Genomic DNA, 21,055 nt, shown 5'->3' with positions numbered 1-21,055 from the left:
AGAACTAAAACTGTGAGATTGCACCATATATGTAATGATCAGTCAACAAATTTGAAGCTCAATAGAATGCACAGATGAGTTGGAGAAGTCTGTGATAGTTTAACACCATTTCTAAAAGACTTGATTTTGGAAATTTACTCTGGGTTTTGGAACTCCTGATGTTTGAAGGTGTTGGATTTGGCAAGAGTTTCTTAAAGACTGTAGATTTTCTTTTAAATAGAAAATATTTCACAGGTGCAATAAAATTTGCGCACCTAAGTCAACAAAATGTGTTTTTAGCACAGCATGTGTCTCCATATGCTTTCTATGTTCTGAAAGTCTTTGAGGTATATGCTTTAAGAAGATCATCATATAAGGGATATGGCCACTTCAAAACAGAAATACAAGCTGTCAGCGTGGCCACAAACATGCTTGTTATTTTGTGCTACCTTCTTGTTAAGAACTGGTGTTTGGTTTTTAACGCAATTGGAACTCCAGGATATTACAAACACAAAAAAATACATCACTAGCTTTGTTTCAATATTGATTTTAATAAAAAGTACTGAATCTGCTGGCCAGTTATTCAGTCTGTTCTTAATTTTCATTATTTTTCAGTGCTTCAGGTCATCTGCTCAGAAAAAATACAGACTGTTTAGATTATGCCACAGCTCCATATTTTAGATCGTTAGGCTTAATACAGCTTGCCAATATTGCTTGCATTGATAATTCTACATGGAACGTGGCATAAAAGTATACCATTATTACAATATTGCATTTGTTTTTTGATATGTCACATCTGTTTTCAGAAGCAAAAGTAAATCTGAAATTTTAAAATAAGCCATACTTTTAACCTTATAAAGAATCCTATTTCCAAAATTTTGGTAGTACTATATAGATGGTCATAATTACATTAGAAATGTGCTGTGTTTTATTTCTTTAACAATAATATTATTAAGGAATATAATGACTAAATTCAGATGACTTGGAATAATCACTTGATGTGCAGTTCTAAGCAACTCAGTTATATTTACAGCTTTATTTCACTTGCATAGTTATGTAGAGTTTTGCCTCCTGTAGCTATTAAGAAAGCATATAAAGTATTTAAATTTTTCCACTGAATACCACTATATGAAATCAAGAAGTCAGTGGGGGGTTTTCTCTCTATGCTCTTTCATTTCAGTGTAATTCTTTTGAATTAATTTTAATAATTTTATATAATTTAGCTTTTAGGCTTTTAGCTTTATTGTCTTGTCTTCTCTGAATCAAGTGAATTCAAGCTTGTTTTGAAGGACTGTTTCTCTGTAATACTGTGTAGAATTGTTTATTGTATTACTACTCTTAGTTCTTTTTTAATCTGCTCATAACATTACCATTCTTTAATTTCTCTAGCATTCCAAACTGTATAAAAATTGAACAGCAGCAAGCTTAAGTCTTTCTTGATACTTTTTTCCAAAGTTACTGAGGTACAACGTCTCACGATTTGTCTTGTGTGTAATCTGGTTTTACTTAGGAGATCTTCAGTTACTATTCTGCCAGAAGATATGTTATATGATGTGTGTTTTTATGCATCTTGTTTCTTTCCAAACATAGATGAGAAACATTCTTGGGTCTTCTGAGTTCCCTTAACAGTATTTTTAGTCTCTGTCCACTTTTTTTTTTTTTTTTGCTATTACTAGAAATAGTTTTGTTCTTACACTTTTTTGTTCTTATATACCTTTTTTTTTTTTTTTTTTGGCAGCTTTAGCGCTGTCATCTTCTCATGCCAACCTTGTGTACTTAATAACTCTTTAATTTGTTGACTCTTCTCTCCCATTTATTCTACAGTATTTTTTGCATTTGCATGACCCGATATTTGGGTCACCCAGTATTCTTTCTGAGATTTCCCATTTCATGTTTCTCTGCTTCAATCCCTTCCCTTCCCCACCCCCCAACTGAAAAAAGCAACCTACGTTGAATACTCTATCTGTATGTATTTGTATTACTTGATGGTATGTCTTCTTTTTTTACCCATGCTGACATGCATATAATCTGGTAATTGTCATTGGCCCGTAGACCATTACCATCACTAAGTGAGAAATAACCATAAGAAATGTAATCTTGGTTTTCCTGTAGAGTGCTGCCTGACACACCTCTTTGCCTGTTCTGTTCTTCCTAGCAGCCCTTTTTACACTTCCAAATACAATTTATCTTAAGATATCAACAATGCCACTGAAGTACACGTTCTTCCTATTGGAATTTGTTAAGTAGGATATTCATGCAGTAAAATGTGAAACTGTGTGTTCATTATAGTTCATGCTCATTCTGATTGTATACATTTTGAAGTATTATACTTGTTATAGTTTCATATTGTAAAGCATTTTGCAATTGTTCTTAATATTTTTCTATACTATTTGTGATCTGGGTTCTATCCTTGGACTTGTTTGTCTCTTCTACTCTTAAATGGTAACAATTACTTATTTTGTCTTTTAAAACTGTATTTAAGTATTAATCCTTAAGCTCTGAAGTATGCCAGAAGTATTTTAAATGTTATTTTTCATATCTAGCTAAAAGCAATGACATCATACTACTGTCATACAAGGTACGAAAATTAGGATCAAATTCAAATAGCATGTCATGTAAACCGGATTTATTTATTCTTGTTATTGTTTCTATATAATTTGAATTTCTAAGCTAAAAGTTACACTTGCATTTCCAGGTAACTGACAAAACCAAAAAACAAGAAACTGGAAATTAACACAAAGACTCAAATAAATAAACAAAAGCAAAGTAAACAGAGAAAAAATGTTTTGTTGGCCAAAGACAGTATTTTTAATGATTGTAGGATCACAGTGATTGATTTAAGAATCCAAGAAACGTAATCCCGAAATAGAACTTCCTTTCGATACCGGTTTCAAATAGTTCCTTTTTTTCTTTTTTTTTTTTTTGTTACCACTTCTTAAAAAAAATAACTAAGCAAGGCTTTATGGACTGTTCTTTCTTCTTCTTCTGAGATTATGATTAAAAATTGTTTGAGGTAGGATGTGATTTGGTTATGCTCTTTGAAATGTCTTCTATAATAGTCTTTGCCTACCACCTACCAGATCATAAACAATCATGTTAACATATCTTTAGAAGTTAATATCCCTTAGGTAACTGGTAGAAACAGATCCTGTGTATGCCTCCAGTTCCTTGCAGAATGAAGTAGAAGAGGTTATTTTTGCCAGTAGGCAAACCCATTGTGCTCTACATTGCAACACAGAAGAAACATTCTCATGACCAGCTATGTCTTGGCTGATATGTGGCATATTTGAAGAAATTGATCTTTTTGTTGATCATGTGCTTAGTTGGGCATCTAACAAGCAAGATAAATATGTTAAGGATGTTAGATGTTAGTTTTACAAATGTTGACATTCTCTAATCTAGACTGATAGCAGCCTCTTCTTTTGAGAATTAAGGGTATAGAGACTTGTGAATATTGCCTTGTCTTCTAAAAAATAGCACGATCTTTAAAGCATTTATTTGTTGTTTAGCATCCAGTAATCCATCTGAAATACTTTAATGGCATTAACAGATACATATTTTGACATGCTGAATGACATAAAGTACTGTGGATCATACGACTTTTTCAATTTTAACGTTGTGAAATATAATGATTTTTCTTTTTTTCCTAGGGAGAAAAGTTTAATTGTAAGAAATGGATGCTAAAGGATTACAAGGAGAAGATAAACTGAAGATGCTCATAATTTTACTAACATATTTGGTACGTTAAAAATTAATATTTATTTTTCTCCAGGATGAATGTTGAAAAAATAATATAGGACACAGGAATGGTGTTTTATTTTACACATTAATGCTAACACTAGAAGTCTTAAACTGATATATGCAGATGATGATTACATACACATTTTATCTATTTAAAAGTGAGCTTGCCCAACTGATTTATATAATTTCTTGTTGCTCCCCCCATGCAATTAAAAAATTTTACCTTGTAAGCCTCTTAATGGAAGAAGGACTGGACTAGGACAGAAAATATGGGTCAATATGAAGGTGATAGTGCTTCACTTCAGAGAGATGGCAGGAATTCTAACTAATTTTCAGTGACCATCTCTTAATACAGTATGCTATATACATAGTTTAGCACTTTGGAGTATTCCAAAGTTGGAATAGCAGAACATAGTATAGAACACAATTGCATTGCCTACTAAGCATACTTCAGCTCTGGCTTGCAGAGACAAGCTCTAGAACTAAGGGTAGTTAATGCTTCATAGCTATCAGAAAGGCTTTGGTCTTTCAGAAAATTCGCAAAATAAGAATTTAGTAGCAATTGTGGAGAGCACTTTCTCTAATGGAAGCCTGTATGTAGACATGTAATTTATAATGCTATTGAGGGAGCTCACAGGGTTTGCTAATGTTCTTGGGTGGGATTCCAGTGATTATACTGAGAGTTTGCATGGCTGATGTTACTGCTTATGGTATTTTTCATAACCTTAGTTTCTGGTTTGGTCAGGTAATGTACGTAATTGTCTTTGAAGGCAGAAATAAGATGCTCTCCTGTTTAACTCGTTAAATACAAAGTGATAGTGAAATTTAGAATAAACAGTATTCATACAGGTTTGGGGTTTTTTTTTTAAGTTTCCAAAAAGTTTGAGTGACCTTTTAAAGTCTATAAATATTTACATTTACAGGACCAGATTTCATCTATTTATTCAATTGTAATAGCATCACTGAAAAATTAAAAAATCACAAATAAATGAAACACAGCAATATAATGTGATGTAGCTTAGTGTCATGAAAACTGTAGCTTTAGCAAGTGGTCATGTGCATTTTTTGTAATGCTGATTAAGGTGAGGAATTTAAACTCATGTCCAAACAATTAAGTGTTTTAACATTCCACAGATATCAAATATCAAGCAAGTCTTCTAAAAATTATAAAATCATTATAAGCCACTGAGTACTGAGACCCTTTAAAATTCAGGCCACTATCTTATTTTTAAGATAGGAAAATGAATTTATTTTTCTGGTACAGAGTTCATATAAGTTACATGTTAATAACAGATTAGTTATATTTTGAGTTTACTAGGGCTTTTTCTTTTATTTTTTTTAAGCTAAGTAGGGTAATCTGTGAGACTGGAGATTGCAGAGAGCAAGAATTTAGGGACCACACTGGAAACTGTATCCTCTGCAAGCAGTGTGGGCCTGGAATGGAACTCTCAAAGGTAAGCAAATCATGCAGTCTTGAATTTACAATTATTGTATTTATGTATGTAGTTAAAATAATAGATATCTGTACTTATGTGGAAATACTTTTTAATTATTTTGGTGTTTGAACATTTTGCAGTTTTTCAAGAACCATGTTTTCTGGTTCTCTTTATATAAAATGCTCATTTCAGAAAAGGATGGTGCCATAAATAGAGTAGGCTGTACCATTAGAGGATCTGGGTACGGGCTCTCAAAGTGATATTTTTTTATTTTCTTTAAAGGCGAGTTAGTGCTACAAAGAAGGGGTGGGAACTACATGGAAGTAAGACTAAATAACCTTACTGTGTAGAGGAGAGTATGAAAAATGAATTTCAAACTAGTGATTGGTACAGACCACTGAAATGGGGGGGGGGGGCTTGATGCTGACTTTCAGAATCAGTTCTGTATTTTAGGTTTAATTGCTGCTATAGACAATGTTTAAATACTTTCTATACAAAGACCTGTCTTAACAGAATGGTTTATAATAAAAATAAGGGCATAAGCACAAAAATATGGAGTAGGATTCACCTGAGAACTGAGATACCTCCTTAGAACAGCTGGGAGATAGGTGATCTGTTTTCACCAGCTCAGTGGTTGGAGCACTTTTGGAAGCGAGATGCAAGCGACGCTCAATTTCTTTGTTTTGCAACTTTTAAAAAATGCTATAAATGGAATCCATATCTCAATGCTGTTTAAAGTAATTGAGAAAGTTGAGGCCAGAAAAATACATAGTAATATGTAGAAAGCACATAAGAAGTCTTTGTTAGTATTATAGAGAAGGAATGATTGCTATTGTGAGTCCTATGTAAATGTTTTTTCTTTTAGAACAACTGCATCTCTTCCAAAAGAAAATCCCCTAAAAGTTTCAGAATTGGCAAGGTATTTTAGGAGTGCATAAATTAATAAATGGAGATGAATGGTGACTGAGGTTATGGACTGTGATTCAGAAGAACTAGAAATTTAACTTGGCTAAATTTCCGGCAAAATTTCCAGCACAATTGCAAGTCTGAATGCAAGTCATGAGGGGCATCTTACTTGCTTTCAGCACAGAGAGAACAGGTGCTACGTATGAGCAAGGATAGAAAACAAGGAAGGAAGATACAGCTGAAATACGAGGGAGGGATGTGGTGGGATTTGCTAAATCGATCAGTGGAGGTGAGAGATGACAGAATGAGTTACGCATCATGGGGAGACTGGATGTTTTTGGGGAGCAGGTGTGTTATACCAGAGGTGTGAAGATGGTCAGGCAAAAAAAGAGAGTGCAGGCTGTTATTCTGAATGGTGAGCTGACTTGTGAAGTCTCATGCATAACCTTAAGATTCTTTCTTCAGTGTCCAGCTCCTATACCTACATCTTGCCCATTGCTAGAGTGTAGAACTGTGGCCCAGGCATAACTGTGCAGTGTGATTGATACCTGACAGGTGGGGCCATAAAGCAAGAAACAAGTAGCTGCCCTCCCCTTTGCATATAGAAGGGCAAACTCTGTTTTATACTCTTAATGATAGTGTAAAAAGGATGATAAAGGTAGAATTTAGGGTGTTATTTAGGAGGAATGAAATTTAATTTTCAGGGTTGCTTTTGTAGGCAAAGGGGGGCTTTGTGTAGATCCAAGGGGGGAATTTTCAATCGTTTTTTTGAAAGTATTTTAACATGAAACATTGCTAAGTCTGATGTGTATGTGTGTTTAAACAACAGGGGAAAAGAAGCTTTCAGTTTGTGGCTTTGTATTTCTTACTATATTCAGCTCTGAAAAAAAGCACAAGTTAAGTATTGTGGTTTGTGTGTGGTTTGAAGAGATTTACTGAAATTGAGTGACACATTTTCCCTGCATCTCCGCCCCCTGTAGCTAGTGTTCAGTGTGTTAACAGAAACATTCAGTTTCGTGCTTTAGGGAGGGTTGCTTTCTATCTTAGGCAGTATTAGTTAAGGTTTAGTCATACAAACAGTAATGTCAAAGTAGAGATTTGAAGATGACTAATGGTATGGATGTGATTTTGTTTTGAAATTTTGGGTTTTTTTCCCAGAGTGGCCTTAAATTTGTGGACTGAGAGGTTCCAGGGGCTTTAATTTTATAAAGGCATTTTAAAAGTGGTCCTAAAGCAGTATTATATGCATTGATATAGCATACTTATCTAGATGGCAAATAGAAAACAAAAGCATGAAAACTAATGCCCTCAGTAACTACACTTTCAATTTAACAAAGAAATGCTAAACTAAAATAGGAAGGTTATAGTTTGCAACAGTGCACTATTCAAGTTATGGTTTTACTTTAACTATTTTTGTTTACAATCTGATAGTCCTGATTCTTAGGACTAGTTTTTCTGAAAAACATGAATGCTTAATACATGTCAGTATGTAAGCAATTCCTTCTCTCAGACACAAATAGGCTTTCAAATACTATATTTTGCTACTACACTAAACTGAAATAACGAAACGATTTTGCTCAAACCCAAATGTGAGTTGAAGCATAATTTCCTTTATAAATATAAGTAAAATTTTCTGTGAATCATAGCAAAGGATGTGATGCTGTGGCTGTTATTAAAATGCAGTTAAAAGTATTCTTGCTGAACTGCAGCTTGAAGCAACAAAGTATGGAAGTCAAAGGTCAGAACGCAAAGGGAAAAGGGATTTAATGATATACTTGAAGTAATTTGCAGCACAGAGGGAGTTTTGTTTGCTTGGGGTTTTTTACATGTGAGAAAGCAATGATGTAATTATGCTGTAGTTTAAGAACAGTTTCTTACTAACAATGTGTCTGTTTTCTTATCAAACGTTTAGTGCTCATGGATAAAAATTGATACATTGTTGGATGTGGGAGCATGACTGTATGTCTAAGTATATAGTAAAATACAATGTTAGCAGTGGGGGTTTTGGTTCAGGTTCCCACTCAAAGTGTTTTAAGCAATTGACTGACAGGTTTCTTTTTTATGTTAGTAACAAAAAACCTCAACCTATATTGTTGACTACAAAAGGCAAACTATTGGGTCATGCAGCAGTGGACTGTGTGAGTGGTTGATGTAAACATATGTCCCTATTTCTTTCCCTCAAATCTCAGTTCAGGTAGAACTTCTACTGCTGAGTAAGCTGAAACTGACAGGTCCAATGTCAAGGACCCTTTCTTTGCTCTTATTTATGAAAAACTACTTCATCTTAGTTACAATCTAAAACTGTAGATTTCTTTCTTGTTACTAGTGACTTAGAAAAAAACGAACTGTGTTACTTTCAGAAGCCAAGTAGAGTTAGTAGGCTAAACACTATGAAAGGAAAACTGGAGTTCTCAAGACAAAAATTAAGATAAATACTGTGGTACAGATGGGTACTATGATTAAATGCCTTGCCACTGAATTGATCAGCAACCAACTTGTGCATGTATTTTCTTCCTTTTGCCTTTATTTAAACTGAGTACATGATGTTACAGAAATAAAAACTAATACATTGTTAATTAATCTTGGTATCTGTGGGTTTTATTTAAACTTCAGTGGGATTTCTACTGTGGATTTATGAAACCCAGTTATGTAAATAGTCATTAGTTGTCCCTACACTTAAGGGAAGACACAGTGACACCTGAAGATCAGACTTAAGAATTTAACACAGGCTGCACAGGTCACTTAATGTATGGTTAAAGCCTAATCAAATCAGGTCCTGTGTGGCAGTCCAGTCAGTTCCCATGTTGCCAGATATGCTCAGATATAACACAGACTTACATCAACAGAATGGACAAATGTGCAGGACAAAATATCACCTGTACAGAGTGGGTGTCTGTATATGTATTTATTTTTACAGGTATTACCTTGCGTTCTTTATATGACCTTTGTTGCTGTACTGTGTGAGCTTTTCATAGCACCTTTCTAAGTTAGGAAAATGCTGTTGCCTTTTCTCATTTTATACATGAGACACTAGCACAGAAATCAACTTGCCCATGGTAATGCAGGAACTTTTGGTGAAACAGTAGATGGAGACCACAGAGTGGAACAAGAGAATGTAGTCTCTCTCTTCACAAGGTGCCACATAGACAAGACAAGGGGCAAAAGGTGCGAGTTCTAGCAGGAGAGACATTTGATCTCTATATAAGAAAGAAATTATTTGCAGTGAGAATTCCCTGGAACAACATCCTCAGAACGCAGTAGAGTCTCCATCACTGGAAGTTTTCAGAATGCAATTGGACAGGGTGCTAGACCATCTCATCTCAGGTCCCTGTCCCATGAAAGGTTGGACCAGATGTTTTTTCAAGGTTCCTTCTGACCTGGGTGGTTTTATGATTCCATGATGAGAATTTCATTTGAGTTGCAAATTAGTGCTCAATCTATTGGATTGACCTTCCTGTCTGCATAGATAAGCAACTTCAGACACCCTTTATAGCATGAAACAAAAAACGCCAACAAACAAACAAAGAAAAACCAAACAAACAAAAACACCCCCAAACAACAGCCTTATTTCATGTAACTAGCTCCAAATCTAGACTATTCTGTTCAGCCCTTGCTGTCTCGGTTTAGTGGGGCTCTCTTTTTCAAGAATGTTTTAAAAGTATTTTTTCCCTAAAATAAGAGAAAACAGTACACTTTCTCACTTTTCCTTTCTGATTCCTTATCAACTGTAGTAACAGCAGCACTTTCAATGTTGCAGTAGCTTAAAATTGAAGCCCATCAATTATGATTTTTTTTATAAAGTACTCTTAACATATTGCCATCATAGGAGGGCCAGCTTTGTTATTGTATCAACACTTTAGCATTGACGAGTAAGGGAGTGAAAGCTGCTTCCCCTGTTTGTTTGCTTCTATTTATTTTTTGCTTTGATTTGTGTTGTTTGGTTTGTTTTTAATGAACTTTATAGCCTTTTCTTCTCATAAACATGTGTCCTTGGCAATGTTTATGAAGCCATTGAACCACTGAAATTGCTTTATTTTGAGTGTATGGGGATTTTGTTTAGGGGTTGGCTTTTTTTGGTGTTTTGTTTTTTTGTGTTTTGTTTTTAAAAGCAGTGCTTTCTCTGGGGTGGGAGATTGTATCATTTCAGAAGGAAGTGTTTGTTTCATGTGGCTCAGCATTATTTCATTTCTGAATCATTTATTAGAAAGCAAAGCATCATGAAATTAAGCAGTTTAATGTCTTCCATTCTTTAAATGACTTCAAGTCACCAGTGCCTGAATAGTCATTGGTGTGGATTGATAGTAAGAGTCTTTTTTGTCTTATCTTACCAGTAATGTGTTTCTGTAAAAATCATACCTTATGTATGATTCAAATTTATACAAATCACAAGTAATGCAGAAAATATTAACTGGGATAGTTTGGATTTCAACCTTTTTCTGAAAATGTTCAGTACAGAAATGAGAGTCCTTCCAGTCCTTTCAGCATAATTTGCTTTTTAATAAATAAATCCATAACTGTCTTTAGCTTCCATGTATTTTTTTTATATATATGTATGAAAAAGCTCAGCCTCATCAAGCTTACATTGCAACTCAGAACTTTAACTGTAATTCTAGATTGTTTTGTCAACAGACCGCATCTGAGGCTGTAGTTCAGTTACACAGAAATAACACTTTTGGCAATAGTAAGTTCTTTCCACAGAGCCCTACCTGCTGACACAGTAGATTTTTAGGTTGTACTGTAGAACAGATCACTGAACTGGTCATTTTTAACCTGGATCAATCTCATAGACAGACTTTCAGCTCAGCCTCATAATCAGTTCTATCAGTATAATTAAGGAAAATGTATGACAAGAGAAAAAAAAAAGCAGAGATAAAAGGCAGAGGAGTGCCTTAAACCAGCATTGCCACCAAATACAAGATAAATACTGTCACCAAGAGACTGCTGCTGTACAGAGAGCCTCTGGGAAAAAGGAGGTTGATGATTGCTGACGCAGGCTATGTGTTATTGGTCGCTTCCTCGCATTGGGTATATGATGAAGGAAATGGAGACCTGCATGTTAGCTTGGAAAAGGAGTGGTGAATTAAACAGGAAGGTACTGTTTGAAGCTACTCCTGAGTGTAACAGTCCTCATGCAGAACAACAAAGGTGGGGTGCCATGTCTGACATGTTCTGGTGAAGTTATGAGAGCAGCTGGTAACACGTTCAGCAGTCACTCTCTAACTTTCCAAAGCAAGAGACCTGCTTGTGAGGAAACCTGACATATCTCAGTTCAGGAGAGGCTAATGTGTTTCTGGGTGAGTCTCCTGGAAGCTGGAGCAGCTACGTGTAGGCATGTCAAATTTACTGAGAATGAAACTTTTCTAATACTAACTTTGCACTTAGCCACAGAAGCTAAATCTGACATGTTTACAGCACACTGTTGAAGCCTGTCCTGCTCAGAGAGTTCTGCTGATAGATACAGCTGATTATTACTAGATGAGGCTAATCCACAGTCTAGGATACTTTGGGAAGTTAAAACTATGTGCTATTTAATAAGGCCATATACTCAAAGGTATTACTAAAAGCTTTGTTTCCCAGCACCAGTGTAGTGCTGCAACCTGTTATATGACCTGACATCAGTTAAAAGTGTCTTAATAGCTGGAAGACTTTCTTGAGAATACCCAAATATTCTTGTAATCATCATGGCCTAAGTAGAACTTCTCTGTGTTGTACTGTCTAGGGACTTACGTAGGTTGTGGTTAATCAGTGGAACTAGAAACAAATTCTAAAATGTACTTGCAGATTACAATCTTAATGATGCCTGAAAGCATTCTTTTAATGAAATTTGAGGTTATTTTAATTGAAAGAATGTTTAAAATCTAATTTACTGTTCATTTACTTTCTGTGTTGCGTTCAACTTTTAGGGAAAAACCATACCACTTAACTCCATTACCCTTTGTAGTCTGCTATACTTTTGGTTGTTCTGTCTGAATCAGGTTTTGGGTAGTATATACTAAAAGAAAATGTTAACACTGCCAAGGTAGTACTTCAAGAGGTGTCTGTATTATTGTATGCTTTTAGTATTTTTAGCTTGAAACTAAGTTATGAGTTTGGTTAACTAGGTCGCTTGACATTCCGAGCTGGCCTTGACCAGTCATCTCACTTGATACCTTAGTGAAACCCACTTCTGAACAAATTTGTTCTGGGGATACATGCATTAAAGGTAATGAGATGTCACAATACTGTGATAGTGAAAGCCCTATAAATATAAAGAAAATAGAAGTGCATTTAAATTCTGAGGTTTTTTTAATTATTATTATTAGTTTTAATGCAGTTTTCTAAATAAGTGTTTGGGTTTTCATGGCTTGTACTGTGTATCATTTGAGAGAAAAATATTTCACTGATGTTAGCTGGTACCATTGATGGTAGCATTGAAAAGGGGAAGTGGAACAGCAAGAGTGGGCTAAGTGTTTTTCACAATATACTTCACAATAGAAGGAATAAATATAGCATATATTCACTTTTTTTTTTCTTTTTTCCTGGCACAAAAACAAAAAATGGGTTTTTGAAATCTAGCTAATTAAGGTTAGAAGTTTTATTTTCCTTCTCTGCAGTCCTGAGGTGAACTGCCACAGCAGACAAGCAATCTTTTAAAAGTATGAGTGGGAGGATAGAAGAGGTGAGGGGAGTTGGGAACTATTCAGATCTCATCAGCCATATAACTTGACAGCTTCATAAATAGAGCACTAAGAAAACTGGTGCACATCAGTTTTGCACATGTACTGATAAAAGATGAACAGTCAATTGTTTGTATCTTTGCTGGACTGCTAAATTATAAAGACCAAGATTTCAAAGGGTTTGAATCCATCGTCTAAATCATATCCTTCAGTTTGGGAATGTGTTTAGTTATGAGTACACATCTGTTTGAAGTTCTGCCTGGTTTACAAGCTTAAATATTTATTTGCACCTGCCAGGCAATTAACTACCTCAAATATTATGTGAACATAAAAAGCGCATACATAAAGTTGTAGTTGTTGTGGATTATATCTGCAGAATTCCTGGTAAGGATTTAGAAGCCATCTTTAAAAAGACTGGAGACCATAAATTCCTTGGGCAGAAGACTTCTTTATATTGCATCCACCATTTTTATAGCTTTAGAGCAAACCATTCCACTTTACAAAGGACCACTAAGATGTGCCCATACATCCAGCTATAGCAGAGCAGATCTGATACAGCTAGAAACAACTTACTCAAGCTTTGATATCTTGGGCCAGTTGAAGGCATTTAATTCTAACTTTGTTTCCTGGTGTTTGCTTGGTTTTGATCAGAAACTTCAAAGGTAGTCTGGAAAGCAAAACTTATAATTAAGTTAATGTAAGCTTTATATTTGAAAGTTTACTAGGACTTGAGAGGGACTGATTCCAAATGATTTATCAAGAGATCCAAATATGCATGGTTTGACTGAACTATATAATATATCCTATAGCACTACTATTTAGATTATCTAAATAGGAAGAGTAAAGAGTAGGTATTTAGAAAGAATGTGTTAAGGAATAATGAGATTCAATGAAAAAGTCTAAATAGATTTAGGAAGAGCAAAATCTCCTAATAGAAGTTAGTCTGATTCCAGTCCCCAGTGGTAATCATATAGCTTTGTACACAGTCTTACAATTGCATAAATGAAATTGAGTGTAAAACTGAACACAATGAGGTATTTTTAGGTGACATAAAATAGAACTGTTAGAACTCCCATTGTTTTGGCATTGATTCCTAAAAGAAAACTGTTAGGATTTAAACTGGTAGGTTTGAAATAAAATGGCAGAAAATGTTCTGTGTGTGAGGTAAATTAGAAAAAAATAAAAGGAAATATTTTTATCCCTTTTGCCTACCAGCTTTATTAGGGTCCGTATGTAGCAATAGGACTGTGCTGTGCAGTATATGAAACTGTAGTATGCTTTTTTTGTTACTAACTCCAATGATTTGTCTGTCTGCCTCTTTTTTAATTCCTAGGTCTAAAGACATAGGAAGAAGACTATTTTTAGTGTCTGTTTGTAGCTGCTTTCTTAGAATTGTTCATTTTCTGAGTACTTGAGTGTTTGTTGCTCTTCAGAGGACAGTAAAGATATTCTTAACAAAAAGGAAAAAATTCTTAGAATGTCCAGTAAAATGCATCTGAAGGTGTTTATTGTTACTCTACCATTGCAAATTAGAGGTACTATAAAATACATACTGGCCATCACAGAGCTTGTCCCATAGATGCTTTCTCAGTGCAAAACTTTAGAGAATCCTGAGTGCATTTCTAAGGTTCAAAGCTTTTTTACTGCAACAGTTTTGCTTCGGTGAATAACTTTGGAAAAAATTGCTTATATGCATCAACCATGGACATGTTGTGGAGAAAACTGGTGGAAACCTCTTAAGTTGCCCAGTTGAAGATTACTTGCAGTTTTCCCACTGGGAAGATGCCCTATTCTTCCATGAGACCACATACTGGAGAAGGAGGTCCCCATATTGTTCCTTTCCTACCTACTCTGTTCTTAAGAAGTCCTTTTCAGCAATTTGTTGTTTTGCAGCAATCTTAGTGTTTTGCAGTGTGTCACTAATGCATCAAATCTAACTCCAAAGTACTGCAAAAAATTAATAGGAAATTCAGATGAGAAAACAGAATAGCAACTCTAAGAAATAGTGACATAAAAATCAAACAGATTAATAGTTCTTGATTATCAGTTTGCAGAATTCAGTCCCCACACTATTACATATTGTTGGGTGAAGTGTTTCTCTTTGCAGCCTGTCAGTTGTATTAGGTGTCCTTTTGCAAATGAATGGAAATAATTTCTTTAAACAGCTAAATTTGGGATAAATAACCAACCATAATTATATTCCTTGCACAGTAAAATGCCTCCCTGTGATCCGCAAAGCTATTAAACTTGCTTCCAACAGTTTGAGAACTGTTAGAACTGGAGTGGACTGAGTTTCTGAAATTCTTAGTGCCTAAGCAACATTTCATGCCTCGCTGATGGTCATTAACCAGCTCTGTTTTATTTGGTAACAGAAATTCTAAGCCTTTGAAGATCAGTGCACTCTCTTCAGCAATTAACTTTGTTCACCTTAGCTATGAACCTTAATATCAAAGTGCTTCTTTGCTGTTTTTGTAACCGAGTAAGTGCCTTTATACTTCACTTGTCCCAGTTTCTGCACTTTCACATGACTGACCTAATTAAAAAACAGACAGCTCAATAATTCTACCATAAGCTAGTTATAATGAAACTGTGGGAGTCCTTGAAACCCTTTATCATTCAAATACACAGTGGTTTCATGAATAAAGTGGATGACTAAGTATTACTTATAGAAGTAAGGGAGATTATTAGCAGTGGAAGACACATTTGAACTTGCTGAAAGGATGGCTTTTGTCTCTAGAAAGACCTACTCTCAGTAATAATTACACTAGGTCTTCATTTTATTCCAGCATTCTCTTGTTGTTCACGCATTCAGTGACTGAATAGCTTGCTACTGCTTGTTAATCCCTACAGGAATGCGGCTTTGGGTATGGGGAGGATGCACAGTGCATGACATGCAGGCCAAACAGATTCAAGGAAGACTGGGGCTTTCAGAAGTGCAAGCCTTGTCTGGATTGTGCCTTAGTTAACCGGTTTCAGAAGGCCAACTGTTCTGCCATCAGCAATGCACTATGTGGAGACTGTTTACCAGGGTAAGTAAGTCTGTTTCTGAAAATGAGACTTGAATAAATTCAAAACTAATTTGCATTAACATTTGCTTGTTCATGTTTTCAAGATGAATGTTTGTATCCTTTATGTATTTACGAAGGTCCTAGGTTCTAATCGTGGCCTTGCCAACAATTTACTGTAAGATCTGAGCATGTAATTTCAGAATTGCAGTTTTAATTATCTCATCTATAAAAATGGTTTGATGATTACCTGTTTGATCTGTAAGAGTACTGTCTATACAGTGCATGAGCAAAATACTTGAAAACATTGAGTGTTGCTGCTGACATACTTCATTGTTATAAAGCATTAACCATTTGGAAGCATACACAGTTATCTTCTTGAAGACTGATCACATTATTTGTTTGCCTTTTTTTACCCCTCCTTAGGTAAATGCCTAATAATTCTCATGCCTGTATATTTTTTTAGGTCAAAAGTAGTGGCTGTGGTTTATGCTTCTGAATTTCTTTCACATGTTGGTAAATTCATAGAGCATGATCCTGCCTAAGAACCATTAATGGATCTGAAAGAATTCAGATCAATTCCACTGTTATAAATACCTGCCCCTGCCATGAATTTGTTAAAAGGCATTTCTGATAGTTTTGAACTATGGATTGGTTTAATTCATAGGAGTATAGGAGGTTATGAGAACTCATTTGGAATTGTAACAGCCTTTGTATTTCAGGGTATATATTTCAGAGATGCTTAGTTCATACGTTTGTTTCCTATATAAATCTCAGCCATTTGATTGTGTTTATTTTTAGATACCTTTTTTTTTTTTTTTTTTAATACCAGCTATCAAATACCTGAACACTGTTGAAGTTCCTACAGTTATTCCCCTCAAGCCAGAAGTAAGGTCTTTTCATTTAAAAACACTTGGTAAAGCTTTGGTAACATGTTAGTTTTAGTCATGGTATAAGAAGGCACAACTACAGGTGTTGGATGTTACTTTTGATACTACCTGAAGCCACATGGGGGATTGATTTATGCTCTTATTGCATATTAATAAGTATGTGTTGTAGGGCTTATTTGGCTGTCAGTAGGGAGATTTTTCTTCTTACAGTGTAAATAATATAGGCTAAATTTTGGAAAGACAAGAAAGGAACACAAAAAAGAAGCCAGAATAAAACATGAATGTAGGGGGGAGCTGAGAATGCTTTTCACTATTCTGGTCTAGAATGTATTCTAGATATGTCTGTTGAGTATGTGTTAAAACGAGAGCTATTTTCATAACCTCCTTTTACTGGCAGCAAAGTTGGAAACATGAGGAGGGAGGGAGTCATGGCTAGGAGAGTCACATGTTACCTGGTCTGGATGTTTTGGGGAACAGAACTGTAGAACTTACAGCCACTCATACCTGTCTATCAGTTTAGATGCTATCTAAGCATCACTGTAGTTGGTAAGCTCTTCAAACACAAACTCAATAGTAAAGTTCTTGCAGGGTCTTTAGAATAAAATCTCTCCTTGGGTATGACAGCCATTTTATTTTTTTTCTTTTATGATTTTGTATTAATTTCTTTAGAAATGAGTAGCTGGCTAGTTTGTTTGCTTTACAGTTTTATTTTATTGTTCACCTGTTACTGCCTGTATCCTCCCATTGCTATTACCTCAGAATGATCTGAAAGATACTTTTGTTCGCAATATCGATTTTTTCAGACCTTGAAATGCTGCTATCTAGGATTTTTGAAGTCTGCATTTAAGCGAGAATATGGAAACAAAGTGGAGAATTGGATAATGTAGATTGGGACTCGTGGTCACTTTGTTAATTTGCATTCATAGTCCATGCACATTGTGATTTTGGTTGGTGGTGAAGATCTTCCTGGAGGAGCAGCAAGGGTCAGAGAGGGATTATTGGTTTGTTGAAATATAGTTCTGAAAAGCCATATTTATTGTTCTACAAAACAAACGGAATAACCTTATTTTCTGAAGATTTTGTCACACAGCGTGTTAAACTTCATTGGGGAGGTGATGCCTTTCTGTTCAAGTACAAAAATGAAGCAATTTGAGTTATCCTCTAGCTCAGAGAAGGGTAAAAGTATCTTGGGGATTTTAGCTGGAAAGCACTGACATCTGGTCCATTATATACTGGTAGTGATGATAATTACCTTGCAAAATCTTGTTTCTTTTAGGAGAGTTGTATAGATTATCAGTTCACTTTTATTTTTTTAAATGTGCAAATAAGGTTTCATGGTACTTGTCGGTTGTGATGTATGTGGAAAACAGAATATTGATTTCTATCTGAAGTCTCCAGAATTGTTTGTTTCTTACGTGAATTGCATTTGGACTAACAGATCTACAATTTTTCCTCAATTTTCTTTAGATCTACTGCTGTATCATTAACCTCTACTGTAGTTTTGTTTACTTTTATTTTCTTCTATTTCCTGATAGTTTGCTCTGGGACACACATTGACAAAAGTTTGCAGTTATGGAGGATCTTGTGAAAACACCAGATTAATTTTGTGAGGAAAAATAACTGGGTTTGATTAACTGGTTTGGTTTTTTTTTCATTCCTTTATTTTCTAGATTTTATAGGAAGACTAAGCTTGGAGGCTTTCAAGATATGGAGTGTGTTCCTTGTGGTGATCCTCCTCCTCCCTATGAGCCTCACTGTAAGTGCTGTTTTCCTGCAGTTGGGGTGGGATTAACTTTTATGGTTTAGAATGTTTTCTGGTTTAACTCGAAACCTTGGCAAAAAATGACAGTCATAGCTATGAAAAATTCTTTTAAAGGCTTATTTTCTCGTTAGTAAATAATTTTGTTAACGCATTTCAGCAGGTCCAGTACTATCATTGCAAAGTTCCATCATATGACCAGTCACTTGAGAATAGACATTCCTATCATACCACGTGCTTAGAGAGTCTTGACTCCACTTCTGATGTTGTCATATTAATTTTAATTTCTGGTTTGTGTTAATGCCAAGAGAAATGCAGTCTTCCTAGATCCTGTGCCTATTATCATGTAAGCGTCAGTGAGTACGTATTCTTTCCTGACACCCAGAAGGGGTGATTTGGTGATACCTTTATAAATAACTTTAGTACCAAGGTTACAGTGAGAGAGAACAACATCGATAAATATCTTTATAGTGCTGTATACATTAAGAAGGAAATGAGTAATCAGTGTCTCTGGTTTTGGCCAATGAGAGGATTAGAATCTCTTCAAAAGGAGAGAACCTCTTTATCCTGCAGCATAAGCCCTATTACTACTTCTTTAAGACTGTTGACCATGTACATCCCATCAAGATTTTAATTCAATAAAAGGAGAGAATTATTCTTGTTGCATGTATTGCTCTCTAGTTTAGAATATGAAAAATACAGTCGATTCAACATTCTCTTGTGGAAAACCTTGGGTTTACTTGTTTGTTTCTGTACCTGTGAAGATACGTTTTGGGAGGGGTTTTTTCCCTCCTGTTCCAAATAGAAAGAATTAATCATGAAGTTCTTGAAATGCTTCATGCTACTTCGTTAAGGATACAGTTTCTTATAAACAACCTTTCTTTTTTGAATTGTGCTAAATTAAAATATACCCAAGTATATGCTATTGTGCTTTAAAATCATACTTTTAAATAGGTCTATATATTGTTTTAAGAATTCTTCAGCATTTTATGTATTGTTTAGTCACTTTTCAAATGAACTGAACTTCCTTGTTTTTCTTCCATTCTAGTTTAAATGCCTTTTGAGGAATAAACTTATAAAACTACATTTTCAGATGGTGTCTTTAATAGTCAGAGTTTTTATAAATGTGGCTTCCTGTCTATTTCTCTTATGGTTTGAGAGAATTTCATTATATACCTCTGAATCTGAATAATTTAATTTTCATTAAAGATTGCAACATAGATTACTATAAAAAGAATAACTAACTCCAAATGTTTGCACCAGTTACTTCTGCCCATGTATAGCATAAACCTAGAAAGCAAATTCAAAATTTTTCAACTATTTTTGTAGTGAAAAAGCATTCTTTCTCTAAACATTTTGAAGCTATTATGTTCTTCATAGAAGACACTGTGGCATTTGATGCAAAGAATGAAATGCTGATCTTGACATACTTGAGCAAATCACTTCAAATTCAATGAGTTGCAGAAGGTATTTCTAGACAGAGTTTGAATGCAAACAATTTAATACATACATTTATTTTAATCTCCCTAATTGATCAAATTACATATTATTCTTTTCATTTGTTTTTACTCTCTTCTTAGTTATAAAAAAGTTAGTGAAATGTGAAGTGCAAGAGTGTTATTCTGATCTCATAAATTCATTTTATGCAGTTTTTCCTCTTTTCTAGTTTGTTCCTTTTTTCTAAGAAAACATGCTATTCAAACATGAATTCTGCTTTCTGGCACAATTGAAGACAGGGAAGAAGAAATTACCTCCCTCGGCTTTCTGCTTTGCTTGTTTCCATCTTTTCAAAAATCACCAATTTTGGGGTTTTTTGGTTTGTTGTGGGTTGGTTTTTTTTGTTTTTGTTTTTTTTTAAGGTGATGAAAGAATGGTTTCTAAATCTTCTGAAATATCTCAGAATTGCTTAGTTCATAGTGATTTGGCTTTTGTAATTGGGCCTAAGCTTGAATCCTAACTTGAACCCTTAGGAAGCTACCACTAATTTAAAGTGAGCAACAGACAACCCCATGGAGAAGACCATTTTGTGTGGCACCAAATGGTGCCACCGTTACAATCTTAAATAATTGAAATACTCCCATGAGGTACAATTACTGTATGTCACTGTAGTTTTTAGAAGGCTTTTGTTCGGAATTTGTGTATTGGTTCTGTTTGAGATTTAAAATCAAACAGATGGAAATACCTCAGTTTTAAGATGAAGTCAAAACATGATTCTATAAGGAATTATACATGATGTGTGAAAGCAAGCTTTTTGCACCTCATGCTGAAAATGTTTGCTGTTTATTTCAGTATGAATATATTTTGATAAGAGCTTAAGACTCGAAGTTAAATGGAGACAGATCATTAGGTGCATGGGGCAAGTTCTCAATGATCAGATGACTGTTCTAATTCTCTGCCTTTCTTATCCTTCTTTCTTTCCACTGTGAAACAGAAAGTCAAATATTAGTGCAGCTCTTACATTACAGATGAAAAAGAAAAGTTTAAATGTCCTGTTTCAATGAATTAATTGTCCTGTGAGGTGTGTGGCAATCTTTTGTTTGCTTAAGAACATTACTATAAGGGCATAAAGGCTCACAGCCCCCTACCTGGACTAAAGGTTCATGTTAAAGCTGAGACACGGATCAAGTTCTTTCAGCACTAGTAGCAGTTGATTATTACCCAGTTAGCTATAAATCTAAATACT

General features: G+C 34.8%; 1 protein-coding gene across 7 annotated transcripts in view; it reads left to right on the top strand.

The window, feature by feature from the left end:
- The window catches only part of TNFRSF19 (TNF receptor superfamily member 19), a 61,754-nt gene that overhangs the window by 9,111 nt on the left and 31,588 nt on the right, over positions 1-21,055 (top strand). For 6 of the 7 annotated variants that reach the window (XM_030476968.1, XM_030476969.1, XM_030476971.1 and 3 more), the window contains 4 exons: positions 3,630-3,718; positions 5,064-5,174; positions 15,569-15,747; positions 18,284-18,369. In XM_030476968.1, the coding sequence (XP_030332828.1) occupies positions 3,653-3,718; positions 5,064-5,174; positions 15,569-15,747; positions 18,284-18,369 (442 nt within the window). In that variant the 5' untranslated portion in view covers positions 3,630-3,652. The remainder of the gene's footprint in view (positions 1-3,629; positions 3,719-5,063; positions 5,175-15,568; positions 15,748-18,283; positions 18,370-21,055) is intronic. The other variant, XM_030476974.1, reaches the window with a different exon arrangement.

Source organism: Strigops habroptila, chromosome 2, assembly GCF_004027225.2.
Source record: "Strigops habroptila isolate Jane chromosome 2, bStrHab1.2.pri, whole genome shotgun sequence".
NCBI classification, from domain to species: Eukaryota; Metazoa; Chordata; class Aves; order Psittaciformes; family Psittacidae; genus Strigops; species Strigops habroptila.
Note: the sequence above shows the minus strand (reverse complement) of the source record. Positions and strands in the feature narration are given on the sequence as shown.